This window comes from Battus philenor, unplaced genomic scaffold, assembly GCF_028537555.1.
Source record: "Battus philenor isolate CCGP_79_NKW_IND1 unplaced genomic scaffold, ilBatPhil1.0.hap1 SCAF_19, whole genome shotgun sequence".
Classification (NCBI taxonomy): Eukaryota; Metazoa; Arthropoda; class Insecta; order Lepidoptera; family Papilionidae; genus Battus; species Battus philenor.
The window spans coordinates 9,569,490-9,586,220 of record NW_027181681.1 but is presented as its reverse complement, the minus strand read 5'-3'; the positions used below and the strand labels follow the sequence as shown (position 1 = coordinate 9,586,220).

Below are 16,731 nucleotides of genomic sequence, written 5' to 3'. Positions count from 1 at the left end.
AAAAAGTAGATTCTCAAATGTTTACGTTTGCGTTTCGATTCAAAGAAGTAACGACTTGTGTCGAACGTGACAATACTCTAATGGAGGCAGACAATGGCGTCAACCGACCTCGGAATCTTCAGCTTGTTAATGCCCCTTTGTTTTTATTGTGTTACAATTTACCAAGGACAATACTGGGCGACAAGAATCCTTTGAATTTTTATGTACATTTTCTTACAGGCAGCAAATTAAACTTCATTCCTGGGTGGCAAAGATACGACACACTTTATTTTTAATAATATCTATTTGTCTTCCGTACCTTTTTTAATTAAAAAAGTAAACTAATATTATGTTTATAATTAAATTACTTTTTGGATAAATGACACGTGCTCATCTTAATGCTACACATTGCCACAGTTTTTCTTAATATGCATTTTTGTTATTTAGTGTGAATTTTGTTAATAAAAATACAAAGCCAGGTGATTTATTATGGTTTCTTACCAAAATAGTTATCTTTTACATTTAAAGTGATAAATAAATGAAAAAAAATATGTAAAAATTGATAGCAAAAGCGATGTGTTACGAAGACACTGAAATGATTTAGAGCGAAACGAATCGAGTCATCAGGCAACCCTACGGTTTGCACATCTGACTATAACCTGGTTACCGATACCTAACAGTATCGGCAGTTTGAATTGAATCTGTCTAAACCACAAACACGATACGCGACTGGTTTTCTGTATCAATTTACAGACTGCATTTAATCTAGATACCAAGTATCATTATGTGGAAGAAATAAAAGACGACAAGTATTTTTTTCCGTATGCTTCATTATATCGTTTCACTAAGATCGCCAATTCTATTTTTATAAATGAACGTCTTTGATAGATGCAATTGGCTAAAAGCTTTATCTGGAAACAGAATGTTGAATAGCCTGAATCCTTTACAGTAACTCAAGGGATTCTTTGGGAGCTTAGGCACTGACTTCGTTTCAGCCTATAGACACCCATTGCAAGGCATAGGCTTTCCCAAAAGATATTTATACGAGGATATATCAGTGGCCATGCTTGGCAGACGGGTTAACGATCTTAGTGGGATAGAAGACACATTCCTCAGAAAAATTATTAGTGCGCAGTGGTAGTAATCCTATATAATTAATGCAGAAAATGTCAATTACATAAGATTGTATCCCGATAAATCGATCTTTCGAGTTATGATCACAAGTCTCAGTCCTTTACCGCTGGGGTACTATTGCTCAATCGTCTCGGCACTGGTCGTATTTAATAACTGAATTAGAACAACGGAAAGTTCTTCTCGATCGTAGATTGTTTCTTAGTATTTTAGTAGTGATATGTGTTACTTTATGGAGGGTTAACATGATGGGCAGACTATATTAGCAAAGCGGCAGGTCCGAGCTAGAGACGAACAGCACAAAACAGAGAAATATGGGCTTCTTTGGAGGATGCCTTCACTCGCGGAGGGGTTCTTATAGATTAAAAAAACAAGTTAGTAAAATAAGAAATTGCTAATTAAAGGCTTCATTATTATTATGTTACTTTTGTAGTTTTTATGATGAATTCAAAACCTCATTTGAATCAAAAATAATGACAGCAATATGACGTGGTGAGTTAGTAATTAAATTAATTATTTAAATAGATTTCTTCGTAGACATCGCGTGCAATTCTTGTGGAACGTAACAAACCGATCCGACTGTATTGAGAAGCTGAGAAAGTGTGGCCTCAATTGGACGTAATAAGAATTGTACATGTGGAAGATTTAAATGAAGTAAAACGTATTCATTTAGCTATATCATGCAAGGTATCTAAATAAATGTACTCTATAATTTTTTTTAATTATTTATTTTATATTTGTTTTTATTTACTCCGATTGTTATCTATTAAGATCAGTCGTCATAATAGACAGTAGTATAATAAAACATAAAATAATATGTACCATAAAGCATTACATTTGAAATATATGTATAACCAAATTATTACTAAAATCAGTGTGTGAAATAGAATTTTTTTAGCTATTTAAAAATATTTTGCATAATTATTCCGTGACTAAAAAATATGAGTCACGCACTCTTCATTCGAATAGTATAAACAGGTTGATTGGTTCTAGGTGTAAAAGCTTCAAAAGAGAGAAAGTAGAGCTCATTTTATATCAATTAATTCATGGAACACCCTATCCAAAAATCAATTTAAGAAATAATAAATAACTTAATGATAATATATTAAGGAAAAACATTTACAAATCTGGTCCGAATCTGCCTCTGCTGGTTATGTACTGTAGCTAGTAATTGGCCTGTCGCATTCCAATAGAGTTTTAAAATGATCACTACTCTATACAAGTTAATTTCAATATTTTACATCTAAAACCAATTACCCTGTTATTTTATAAATTATGTGTTTAATGTTCGATCTGTACAATGATTTGTATAATCCAAAATTTTGTCATTTATATATTTATTATAATAATTATTCTCTATTAACAAAAAAACTTATATAATGTTATATACTACATTATCTGTATCACCAATTTATAATGTCTTAACTTTGAAAGGTACTGCTTAATTTATGTGAAAACTTTTAATTAATCTGCTACTACTATTCAGATGTTATATCAATAAATAACATAATCATTGTGAAATTCGTAAATATTTACATATATATACAAATCAAATTGATTATATAGAATTAAAATTTATGACTAACTTTGACTATATGATAAACTGGTAAATTCATTTATTCACGTTGCGTATTACATTTTTAATAATTTAACTGCGCTCACTAAAACCATAGCATAAATAGCTACAGATTATACAGACAATTTAGAATTAGTTTAAGGAAACTGTTATTTCGCTTTAAACGTTAAAATAGTAATGTTTCCTAATCAGTACGTGGAAAACAACTTGGAGGAATTTAAACGAGCTGTAACTCAAGCGAGTTTATGAGTAAAATTGTGGGTGAGCTGTTGAGATTGTCGTAAGCACCGGGGGCCGGTTTCTGTATCGTGAAACCTGTCCTGCGACGAACAAATTATAACCAGATGGCAGATTTATCGCATATTTGATTATAGAATTTTTCTTAGAACCTAACCTCTTTTTGTAATTTTTTTACGTACTATACAAGGTGATTGGGTACATTGGGTACATAAGGTACTATATTGGTGTAAAAGGTTTAATAGGATCTTTAACGTTTCGTATTGTTGAACATAGACTTCCCCCATAGATTTCCAAAGGTTCCAGTCTAACCACTGACAACTAGAAATTCACAGCATCATACTCTTTGCACATAATTATAAAAACAAAGTGAAAGCCTTTTAATACGATATACTAATTATATATTTGAAATGTTATTAGGCATACATGTTTTGTTCAAACTAAAGTTGTGTAGTGTGCTCTATAGCCTGGGCATTTAAATAAGGATCCATCTTTGAATAAATGTATAATGAATGGATGAATGAATGATTAATTTTGAGTGAAGGATTCCTCCCAATTCTTCCACACTTTTTCGCTGCCTTCGCTCACTGCATGTCTTGTCTCTGCTATGTCGTTATTACATTTGGCACATCCTCGACAACAATACGTTACAAAAGCTCCTTAACTTTTGCATCGTATTGCTTTAAACAATCGGAGACTTTAGTTGAGTTAATAGACGTAATTGCTGAAACATGTTACGAAACCACTCGCCAATATGCACATTATTTTGAATGGAATTCGAACCCGGAACAGTTAGCGGGCATGTAACTGATGGGTATTCCGTGATAATGAACGCCTCGTTTGGGTGCGTGAGTGCGCGGAATTCGACGCACCGCCGTCCGGAGAAACGTCGTCGAAAGTAAAACTTGGTGATAAAAATAATTGATTCGTCGGTATCTAGACGCAATTGGTGCAAACGGATAGCTTAACTGTAGCTTGGAAAAGTACTGCGACTATCATTATTACATTACGGCTTTCAATAAGGAAACAAGACGAATTTATTTATTTACTCTTCATTGTACAAAATCAAGTAACAAGGCTGATCATATCCTAAACTTCTAATTCTTTCAGACAACAATTTCACTAGATACATTAATTTCGTTAATCTGTCAAATTATTTTATAAGAGTGTAAATTAGTTATATTTATTTTTAACTTCTATTCGTATCCCTAACTGCAACAATACAAATTAATTAACAATAAAAAGAGTATACAAATAAGTTACATTGTGAAAAATGCAATTTAACTTAAATAAGTAATATAATGTAAGCTGTATCGCATTTAAATATATATTACGAGTAACTGTCTTTTGTCCGCTTGCGAAATTTATAGCCGCACCGTGCGGGTGGAATTTAGTAAGATCCTTTTATAGCTCGGCGAAAGAAAAAGTCTTATTAATTTCAAGTCAAATCTTTATGGAAAAGTGGAGAAAAAAATAGGGAGAAAGAAACCAAAAGAGCGATTATCAACCCGATGGGCTGACTAAGTGCGAGTAAGGATGGGCCTCACAATTAAGGAAGCACTCGGAAAAGCAGGTCAGAGATCTATGTAGGCAACTTGTCGAATCCTTGACCAAAAAACCGAAAGAAAACCGACTTCCAGCAATGAACCTTACGGATTTTCGAACCCCTTCATAAACATGCTTTTTTACATGTCTAACATAAGTGAGATCGTTTTATTTTTTGGAATATTAGATATAAAAGCTGATCTGGGTTCTATAACATAGTTCTGCAATCAAATACAGTTAAGTCATTTGTTAATGTAGCAATCTCTAAAAACAAGAAAAAATAAAGACACTTTTACACCATTATTTAGTATTATAAAAAATAGCATGTGCTATAGCTGTATTGTTGTGGATTGTATAAAAATAATTAACCGTTAGACAACAGAACAGCACTTTACTCGTATCCGCTATTTCCACATAAATGTAAATAATTGAATGCTAATTCTCTCTGTCAATCGTACGTATAGACGCAAGTAGAGCGCGTCAACTGTTACAAAAGAACACCTTCACTGAGACAAAAAAACAGACGTATAACTGCAAATTGTATTAATAAAATCTAATTCATATTCTGTGGTTTCTGCTAGAACTATAATGTTTTTGTATTTAATCACACAGAGTAAGCTAAGTGATATTTATTGTATCTTTAATGGTTATTTAACAAATGCTCTTACTCTTACGACGACCTATCGCACAGTCCTGCTCGCCCTGATCATCATTAGTTCAGTTGTAAGACGTGAACTTGTCAACATAGGGCACCATAAATTTTAAAAAGGACCGGTTGGATCAGTTTCATCTTACGACCTTAACAAGGTCGTCTGCCGACCCTGAGTGGTCGTCCACACCAAGTTGACTTCGACAAACTACTAATTGTAAGGAAAGTAAACGGTTAAAGAACACGTAGACGATCACCGTCCCACTGGTCTAATCAAGTTAATAACTGGACTATATCATTCTCTATCAATAATATTGACGCAAAGAGCGATGAATACGGGGTACGCTCTGGATTTCTCTACGAGATAAAATCATCAATCAAAAAGTAATGAAGAAATTCATAGTCTTATAAAAGTGACTGATGAAGCCCAGCGATGTAGCAAGTTGGAGTGGCAGTTAGCAGGCCATATAGCGCGCAGAAGAGATGGCCAGGGACCATCAAGCGTAGCTAAGGACGTTCACTCACGTAGTGGGAAGAACTTTTTAGGAGCAACGGTAGACGTTGGAAATCTATTGGGGAAGCCTATGTCCAGACAATGTTCTACGGCTGAAATAATGATGATGAATGAAGAAAGCACAAAATAAGACGACATGGGAACAGCACGCCGTCGATTTCGTGAAGGCGTTTAAAAACGGATACGACTTACAATAAAGAAATAATTGACAAAAACTTTATTTATATAAATTTTGTCAATTGCCTTCATATTATTGACGTATGACGTAATTACCACGAATTAACGAAATCTCATAATAGGATTTTTGAAAGAACAAAGCCTTATTCATGACATGATTTTACAGTGCAAACACTAAAGAAACTTATTAGCTATTTTCATAATTGATCATTAGACAAATTTTCAAATTTCAAAATTAAAATGAGAACAATATTTTTTTTTTGTTACAAAGTTCGTATTTTACAGATAATTAAAAATAGAACACAAACAATTTTTAAGAAATAAAGAAAGTAAATTTAAGAAAACGATAGATTTTATTGTATTTTTATTGTATTTTTGTATTATTATTTTTATTTATATTTTTAATCTTTGCATGTAACAAAAATTATTTAAGAAGTAATTTATTCATTGTGACATTTTTAAAAATTTTATTTTTCGAAGAAGAAGTTGTGCTATCTTGAATAATGTTATAAACGTCTTTATTTATTATAAAAAGAAACTGTATAAACTTGGTACGTTTATGTGAAAAAAAAGTTATTCGGATATTTATTAACAATAGAATCGTCCGATCATCCGTTGACTTAATTTGCCCAACGCAGTGTGACCTGCCAATAACAGGTTTATTTAAACAAAAATATCGACAAAAACGGTTCACGGCTATTTGGCTTATCGAATTTCACGCTTGAATGATATTGGTATGTCCATAAAACTCTTTAGTTGTTTTATACAGGTATTATATATGGTTTTGGCTTTAACACGCAATACGGATTTAAATGCCATAACGCAAATAATCATACCATCAAAAATATATTTGATTGCCGCGTATGCAAACAATATTTTATTAACAAAATTCATATTTTTTGGTACAAAATCATTAATTAGATTAAATATTTTTAATAATCGTGTTTATGGTATTATATAATCTAAACGTATCAATCTCAGGAATGTTTAGCTTAACCGCCATGGCGAAAAACGCTACTTGTATTCTAGTTTGCTGTATTTTAAATAGCACTGTTTGATAAATTTAAACTTTTTTTACAAAACAATACGTTTCCGACCATAGAACCTTGCACAGCATTCAATTAAATTTCCACTTTTTACTCATAAATTAATATTTTATTTTAAAGAAAAATTCAAGTACCGTACACATATGTTACATAGTTATTATTTCTTTAGCGTTATGATTATAACCAGGGGCGGCTTAACCTATAGTGCAAGGTGTGCACAAGGCACACTGGCGTCGCTGTCTGAAACAGCTAAGAGCATCGCAAAGTCAATAGCCATAGCCGGGGGGGGGGGGGGACTAGGAATCACCAGGGTTTCATTGCGCACCCGTGCTACCTGAACTAGAGGATCTGATTTAAGCTATAGGACCTACCCTACTGCACGTAAGCTTCCCACATAGATTACCGATTGGACATTCTAGAATCTTCCGGTGTCCACTATAAGGTCGTCTATCCTCCATGTGGGTGAACGTTTAACGCTGCGCTTGCCGGTTCGGAATTTCCATTCTAGAACATTCTAGAACTTTAATGTGGAAACTTACTGAAGTAAAAAAAAACGTCGTTACGTTAAATTAAGACTCAGGTTTTTGCGCATAGAAATTACTCATGCTATAATATTACTCTAAATCAGATTTAAATATTTAAATATAAATGCGTACATTATTCAAAGCACGTCGGCGGTCCGTATCTATCCAAATCAGACCGAGATGAGCGCTAGCTCCCAGCAGGTGTTACAAAGAACTGGTTTGCTGTTCGTCGCGCGCACCGTCACGCAACTTCTCCGCTACCCTCTAAATTATCACGAGCCTTAAATATGCACCGTGGTATGCCTATTAATGTTATTAAAAAAATTAATAGTGAATTAATAACACTTTTACGTCACATTTATTAATCAAATGGCCTATAACTAATATCACTTGAAATTTCATTATTCTCAACTTTAGCTAATAGAGAATCATACATGATTTTTTAACAATAACAAAGCTTAAAAAACTTAAGAGTTTTTCAATAGAAAACTAAAAAAGAATCAAGGAAAAATCGGAGTGAAAGTGTGATCTACGATCGTCGGACAAACGAATCGAACGTGTTTTATGAACGGCCCCTAAACAGCACATATTAAGTTCTTTTTTTAAATTTATGTCACTACGAAATTATTACGGAGCTTACGGCTGATTCTACAAAATAACTCATATATCAATATAAAAAAAATGGACAAGGAAACTAGTGCAAAAGTGAATATATAAGTTTTGCAAGAATACTGGCCGTCTCAAAAATCAATTTCTATGTAAAACTACGTGGTAAAAAAATAAAACAACTGTCACTGTCACTACTGCCGGTCTTTTTAATAACACTCTTTAGATCTACCCTGATGTCGTCTGCCATATGGGGTTTTTTGGTCTGAGCATCTTCATCCAGACACTGTAAAATAGTCAGTTCAATTATAAGACGTCCACTGCTGGATGCCTAGCCTATAGATTTCCAATAGGACCGGGAGTAAGTGGCCTGGATCTAAAGTCTTCCGACGCCTTTAACAAGGTCGAAAGTCCACCCATTGGGATGTCCAGCGCTGCATTTGCCGGTACGTGGTCTCCAATCTAGAACCTTAAGGCCCGAGCGACCGCTTATCTTGGATGCACACTGTCACTTTGTAATATAGACACTGAAATGACACTTTCATGGCAAAGTCTTCTGATATTGCTTTTGGTAAAGACGTGACTCAAGTGAGCCAAAAATATAAATATGTAACTTGTATAACATAAATACGTTAACTTAATGAAGATGTAACTCATAAATAGTTTCTGTCACTATTGTAACCAATGGTTAGTTTAGATCAGCTTGGCTAAACTGGCTCAAGAAACATTGTTAAATTTAAGTCAAATATTTAACAGGAATGAACTTGGCACCACTAATGTTCGTGGAGCTGGGTCGGATGCGGCGAGGATGCGCGAGGAGGAGCTGGAGGTGGCGCTCAAGGTGGTGATCGTCGGCGACGGCGGCGTCGGCAAGTCCAGCATGATCCAGCGCTACTGCCGCGGCACCTTTACAAGGGACTACAAGAAGACAATCGGCGTCGACTTCCTCGAGCGACAGATTGAGTAAGACAATTTTATATTTCATTTCCTTATTTACTTGTTATCGCCCGTCCGCATTGTGAACTTGACAATTGAACAAACAGATAGATAGACAGACAAAAATTTAAATTTACATACATATAGTAAAAAGCAGTTATTTTAATCCTATAAACAGTCAATCACTCCGATTTTATTTATTAAAATAAATTAAGACTTTGTATGTAACAAGTTTCATTTATTTCCTATGGGACTGCGGCAGGCCAATAACTTTTGAAAACAAAAGTCTGTTGGGTGAATCTAGTATTACATCTCTATAATATTTTACCGGTAAATGGAGCGTAGATAGGACCCGTACGGGGAAGACCGATGACATATTGAGGTCGCGAGATGTCGCTGCATTCGGGCAGCGCAAGAGCAGTCATTTTGTTGATCTTTCAGGGAGGCCTGTATCTTGCAGTGGGCGTCTATCAGCTCGTATAATATTCGCTTGGTGGTATTGTGCTCAAACATGAGTATAATGTCCAACAGTTACTTGTATTTCTCATAGAGTTAATGTAATAATATAGATTTCTTTTTAATTTGCTGCGTACGATTCGGTTGTGACTATTGTTAAATTTCGGTTTGAAGTATAGAAATATAATAATGTCCTCTGTAGGATTAAAAAAATATGAAGGGATGTAAATTCTGTAAGATGAAAGTTTTTATATTATAAAATTTATATAGCCACTCCATAATGTACGAGACACTTAACAAACGGTGACACTTGTGCCACAACGGATCTCTGTAAACCACTCCTTTACCATAGACATTGATGGCGTACAGTTCCATTAGTAATCAAGTCTTAGTCTTGATTTAATTACAAAAAAAATAATGTTTGATCAACACGAAACTCACTTTTTTCTATTTCTTCTAAAATCACGAGGTTGTTTGCTTTTAACGGCTGTCAAACCTAAACCAAATGAGGCAGCTTGCCCGGCGGCAGCAATGTTACATTTAAAGTTACTGCGAAGGAAATTAAAAAATTAGGTAGTTGTCAAATTAGCTCTCGTAATAAACGCAATGTACAACAATCGGATGCGTAGATCTCTGTCACAATTGTTTGATATTCATAGTGTTTACTACAAATATTATCCGTAAACTTTTAATTAAAGTACGTTCGAAGGTTCATAATGAAGCTGCGCGTGAGAATACACTTTCACTGCTGTGCCATTTTTTTAAATAATCCCGTGACCACTGGATCTAGGGTGTCCATAGTATTTACTATCATCGGACTTTTTACCAAACTATTTTTAAATCTTTAATAAGTTTATCATATTCGTTGCTATTGATTGAAGTTCATCATCATCATAACCATTTCAGCCTCAAGCCATCCACTTTTGAACTTTGGAAGTGGTCTGCGTCCAGCTTCATCCGAGTTATTTATAATTTATTAATTTTATGAAATAATTTAAATAACTGTATTATAAACAGTGTCTATAAAAACGATTATGTATATCAGTGTCATAGATTTCTTTTTATAAAAGGGACGACAGGTTTGGGTTCTCATAATTTACTTAAACACAATTTCAAAGATATTTCTTATACTCCAATAACAAGGTCTTCAAAGATCTGACCGCTCTGACAGTTCATGTGTCAACTATTTCTTTGCCATTGATACGTTGTTATTTGTACCCACCACATAAGAATTACAAGTGTTGTTCCTCCACTATTAATAAGTCAAAAATGACGCGTTTTCAAATCTCGGTCATACCGAAGTACTTACATAGTGTTTATACTGTATGATGTACTATATTAAAAATGTCGCTGGATGCATGTCGCATACAGCCGGTCTTTTTTAGACATGGGGGAGACTTATGTCCAATAATGTACTTATTGCAGAAATGATATATATGGATGAAACAATATCGTGGAACATTTCTACTCTTTCATCTTTTAAAGTGTCTACGGGTAAAACACTCCGTTTAAGCTAATTTAAGTTCTCCAATTTACTGACAAAGATTACTAAAAAGTATCACTCTGATTTTAGCTTAAATTTACGTAAAGTTTTTAGTTTCAGTTTCATTACAAACGAAAACAAGGCTGATTAGAGAGCATTTCTACTCTTCGCATAGTAATTCTCCTTACTAAGGGGTGTAACCCCATCTATGGGTAGTTCTTAAAATTATCTTCTTCTTCAATTACAACAATCTTGTTTTTACATCCGAATATGGGATTGGAACGGTGGAGGATATCCTGTTAGTCGCTTTTTACGATATTTCAAAAAGAAAATTAGTCATGCTAAGCTAAGAGAAAACAGGAAGAGTTAGTATATTTTTGTCCGGACATTAAGCTTGGACACCCTATTGTATCTGTTAACTGATTAACGCGCGGAACAATTTGCTTGATTACACTTGCGTGGTCTACAAATCTTAATAATTTGCTTTCGGTTCAGTGGCGGGTAATGGTATGGATACTGTACGGTACTGTTTATTCATTTTTTTTTATATTTCTATTGAACACATGATCTTTTAAATCTACCTATATACAGTTCCACCTGAAATTATAATAAAATATTGATTCGTTTGACAATGGATTCGAACATTTAGTCATAATGATTATTGATGAATAGGTTATTCGTGTCGCATTAATTCACACTTTCATTGTACTTTATAAGTATATATAAGCTAAATGTGTATTATTTTATTCGTTCTTAATATTTAATTACATAATTATTGGAAATGTGTTGTTAAATAAGTTAGCTTATATAGATTTAGCTATATATTGGGTTATGTATGTATTTTGTTTATTTCTGTTGTTATGACCACAACTTCGTTAATAGATGTGGCGGGAGTATTTAAAATATGTAAGAAAGGGACCAATATTTAGCCACTTCCGCACATGCAGTGGTAGTCGTGCGCCCGCCAGCCCGCTGATAAATGCGTATGCGGCAAACAATGCGAATCACACAACCGCCACCGCCAAATTACTCAACACGTGTTTCACCCCTCCACGGGGCATCTTCAGGAGTTACGTACACCGATTAGTGCCAAACACAGAGTCTCACTCTCACTCACTTTGTGTTTGGCACTAATCGGTGTAACATAACTCCTGAAGACTACCACTGCATGTGCGGAAGTGGCTAAATATTGGTCCTTTTCTTACTTAGGATGGACTTCCACGAGGTAACGCCTGATTCCATTAAATATTTAAAATGTCTTTACATTCTTAAATTGCTTTTATATTAAGGAATATAATTTTCGCATTAACATTATTCAGGATCGATGGCGAGGAAGTTCGGCTCATGCTTTGGGATACGGCGGGGCAGGAGGAGTTCGACGCTATCACCAAAGCGTACTACCGCGGCGCACACGCCTGCGTCCTCGCGTTCTCCACCACTGACAGGGACTCCTTTCTCGCGCTGCACTCCTGGAAACTTAAGGTGAAACAATTTGATAACAGCTACCTGTTCAGTCGTGTCGAGACTATTTAGAAGATGCCGAATTGAACCCTAAAAAACTTATAAAGTGGTTAATGGATATTCTATAAGATTAGGAAAAAACGGAAACCTGTAATATCTCTAAATAATAAATTTTAGCAATTCAATAGGAATATAATTCTAGAAATAACGATAAAGTTCTGATTAATTTCTATAGGCTTCATGAAATTAATCGTTTTTTTTTGTGGGCAACTAACTTTATACGTTACTACATTACCTTCTCATCTAATGTTCCTCAATAACTTATATATATAATTATAATGAAGCTTGTGAATGATTTGTTCTACTACTGTGCTAAGGTACTAAAAAATTGACAACGAAAAAAATTTGTCAGATTTTGTTGTTGGCTGTTCTCAGACCAGGGCGCATTGGCAACCCTCACTGTTTTAATTTTAAGGATGCTACTGTAAGAAAGCTCATTCTGATTGCAGTGTTTATCAAATTGGGTTCTTCTGATATTTTATTCATGATGAATAATATAAATAAAATGATAATAAAAAAAGTTTAGTCTCACAATACTTGAAAATATATGTTGTAACGTCGCCGAAACCGAGTTTCTTGAAGAAGCGGACAAGCTCATTTACTTCAACGAGAAAGTGTTCTCTATACTGGATCACCTCAAATATGGCGAATATGGGAAAGTCAACGGACAAATAAAGCGAACACAATAATTAAGATAAGATTTAAAACATGCAAAACTCGGTAGCTGTTTCTTCTTTATAATCCATTTGCAATTGATTTAAAAAAATATTACTTATTCAGATAAATAATCTTCGTAAGACATATTAAAAAGATTTAATTTTGTTTAAGATTACTCTATGAGATTGAATTAGGAATGAGGAGAATGAAAGAAAACAGATACTGCCCGGGTGACAATTTAAAAAGTCAGTGGGCAAACTACAAAACCACAGAGCAGTTCTGGAGAACAGACCACGGACCGGCAATTGTAGAATGAAAAATCCATCCCAAAAGTGGACAATCGACCTTTTCAAAATCAAAATCAACGTCAAAGACAAAATAACTTTATAATGTTTATCTTTTGGTCAGGACTACATATGTACAGTAGTGTATATACCAATCCTTTTGGAAATTTGAGGCAGAAACCAACTTTCCGCAGAGGACATCCAATGGCTGGAGTGTTCATCAATTTTGGTTAAACTTTAGTGTTTGTTATTTTATAAAATAATATGTGTGTAAGTGTGTCAGTAGATATAAAACAATGCGATATATTATCATATAATATTGCCAATTTAATAAGGTTTGGCAAAGAATTATCGAGAATCCGTTTAAGCAGGTCATTTTGATATACAGAATCGCACGATAAACGAGGTCACGAGCCGAGATTTTGAATGACCACTGCGGAATACCGACGCCCATACATAGTGTCTATAAAGTAAATATACGCCACGGCAGCGGCGCTTAAACAACGGCCCGTTATTTTAAATAAAATAAAATTAAAATCGTGTAAAGAAATAAGTTAATATAAGAATACGATCAGAAACACTGTGTATTAACCCTTTCGTTACTAGCGCCGGAGTTAGACGGCATCCACCTTGTAATGTGGGCGTATGTGTAGATCCGTGTTTTAAGATTTATTACAGCCAAATAAATTACTAAGAATTATCCTAACTTCTATTTTTAATTAATATACCAATGAAATCTTTAAATATGTAACACAAATGAGAAAATTCGAACATCAGCCTACCGCTATACAATGAGCGCACTTCGCGGCGCACATGCCCGGTTCAGTAGCGTCAATTCGGCGAAACAGACTGCCGTAAGGAAAGGGTTAATCACAGCATATAAAAAAAATTACATGAAGTGACAAGACAACAAAGGAGGCTTGTTGTGATCATAAATAGGAAGACATCCGTCTAAGGCATACATTCCCAAAGTAGTCCGGGTAGATCCAAGGGCATGGTCGGTAGACTTGACGGATGTCTTCAATGGCATGACAAAAAATAGGGGTACACAATTCATGAAAAGACGTTCACCAAAATTTGTCTGTTTTCGATGGTGAAGAACTGATATTTTGGCTATACTTATCAATCCACCGAAACTAGTTAAAATTTGACATTGGTCTGTGAGAATAAAAATTCGAGAAACCCAGAGTCTAAGGGAAGATATATCTCCATCTTTCATTTCATCATCTCAAGGGAATGTAAGCAGGAACTCAGCTTACCGTACTTCAAGCCTTGTTCACGTAGATAACAGGCTTCTTCGACTCCATCACCTAAATGCCAACAAGGCGAATACTCTAAAGGAAAAAACTCTTCCCAGCTCCCCGTGGCGGCACTAGCTCCACTAACTTTTTGGTTTGGCAACAAATCATAATTAGGTCGTCGCATCTACCGTGTAACCCAACATCGAATGTGTTTTGATCGAATCCAAAAATTTCAATAAAGAAACCGTAGATAACAAGCATTTATTTGCCATGGATATTGGGGACTTTTTTAATTTGTCATCATCGTCTCTATTATTTATTATTTAGGACGTAAATAGTACCAAAGTTTGAGAAGATCTGAAATAGCGAACATATCACGTAGCGCATAATCAAAACGGGATGTTTACACTTGTGGACGTGTCCGAACTCATACTAAAGCATAAAGTTCGTTATTGAGTCATTTCGCACGATGCATACACGGAGCTTAGTCGTTCTCGCCCTAGTTGTGCTGTTCACAGAAGCGCAAGGCTTGTGGGACGCGAAGAGGGAGGAAAAATGCATCAACTACTATCAAACCGGTAAGAACTTCGACCTGAACCAGTTGAACGACCACCAATGGCATGCTGTGTACTTCTGGCCGCCCATCCAGCGCCAACGGGAGACCTGCGGTCTGTATAATTTTAGAAGCATGTCCGACGATGAAGTGGACAACGCAACTGAGAATTGCGAAGACGTAATCGATGAAAGCGAGACTGCGATCCAAGCGACGTATAGAAACAGCACCGGCAAGCTCGTCAACGTCATGTACTTCGGAGACCAAGAAGTCAAGACCATGATGCGGTCGTGCGACAAAGTCTACAAGTATCTGTTCGTCAGGATCAACGATGACTACGTGACGGGGATCAACTGTTCGAAAGGAGGACGTGGAATACTGCTTGCCAAGTACTTGCCCACCTACAAAGAGGTGCAGGGAGTCGTCGAAGGCATCTGGTTCATGAGGGGTCGAGAGGGCGGACCCGACTGCCCTCTGCGCTGAGTCGTGACGAATTGAAGCGGTGTTACTTAATTTTTGCTCTTTAGTAATAAGTAATGTGTCAGTGACGAAATCAATGTGATACTACGTCGGATTTTGTATTTCAATATCTTGAATACCTATTGTCATAAAGATCTATAATTTACTATCCACAACTTGCCTCGTCACATAATATTAGTATATAAATTAATAATCATCTTTGTCTGCTTGTCTATAACTCATCAAGTACAAATATTATAGGACTATTTTAAATATATCATTTAATGTGAATTAAAATATCTTTTTAATAATTATGTATTTTATTACGCTCTGACGCTGTTTCTATATCGCTGAAAACGATAACATTTTGCACATCCGTTAGATATATTATATCTTTTATATATATATAATTTCCGTGCGAATATTGACGTTCTGAATTCTACATTTAGACATAGTTACTTTCTATGTAACGGTCTTTTTTGTGGTTCTATAAAATTAATCTATCCTGTTACACTCAAAAAATGTTGAGGGTAAATTGTTGTAAAAGTTTTAAAGGGGTGAAAGTATAGCTCGTTTACTATCTATTAATATATGGTTCTCGAGGGGCGACCAAGCCGGTGCCACCAGTGACCCAGAGTGACCCGGCGTGGGCAGGCTATCACATGGTGGATCGACGACATAGGAAGTCGCTGGAGCAGCGCAACACCGGTCGTCGTGACGATCTTTGGGCGCGGCCTGTGCCTTATAGTGGACGTACATCGGCTGACAATACAAAGAGTATAATTAATTCGTGCTATAATGCAGCAAATAAATAAACAATATTTATGTATATAACATATTCAGCTTTATCAAGCAAGTGTGTCAACACATCTTTACGAACCCTACAGAACAATGTTGCTCTATTAAAGATGTCGAGACTGATCATTGTACCAACATCATTATTTAAGCCGGCGTAAGTCCAATGCCTTCCCTATAAATTTACAATAAGACCGTCTGCAAGCGGCCCACATCATTGTATACACTGCACATTCCTACTATCAGAGTATTAATACCCGTATTTGTACGGATAGGTGGTATTTACTAAAATAAAAAAAAAAAAACATTATCAGGCTTTGTTTGAAACTGTATATATCGGATGAGCAATGGCAATCCAGCGG

At 35.2% G+C, this 16,731-nt stretch overlaps 2 protein-coding genes across 2 annotated transcripts in view; both read left to right on the top strand.

The window, feature by feature from the left end:
- Positions 1–16,731, top strand: part of Rab23 (RAS oncogene family member Rab23) — a 37,418-nt gene that overhangs the window by 16,519 nt on the left and 4,168 nt on the right. The window contains exons 2-3 of the mRNA XM_068764247.1: positions 8,741–8,947; positions 12,179–12,341. Of these exons, the coding sequence (XP_068620348.1) occupies positions 8,793–8,947; positions 12,179–12,341 (318 nt within the window). The 5' untranslated portion in view covers positions 8,741–8,792. The remainder of the gene's footprint in view (positions 1–8,740; positions 8,948–12,178; positions 12,342–16,731) is intronic.
- LOC137921587 (uncharacterized) lies at positions 14,975–15,832 on the top strand. Its single transcript, XM_068764387.1, has one exon. It carries the CDS (start codon positions 15,032–15,034, stop codon positions 15,596–15,598), a length of 567 nt encoding a protein of 188 aa, XP_068620488.1. The 5' UTR covers positions 14,975–15,031; the 3' UTR covers positions 15,599–15,832.

Bases quoted from the DNA above. Each gene is read 5' to 3' on its own strand.
- LOC137921587 (XM_068764387.1), top strand. From the start codon at position 15,032: ATGCATACACGGAGCTTAGTCGTTCTCGCCCTAGTTGTGCTGTTCACA.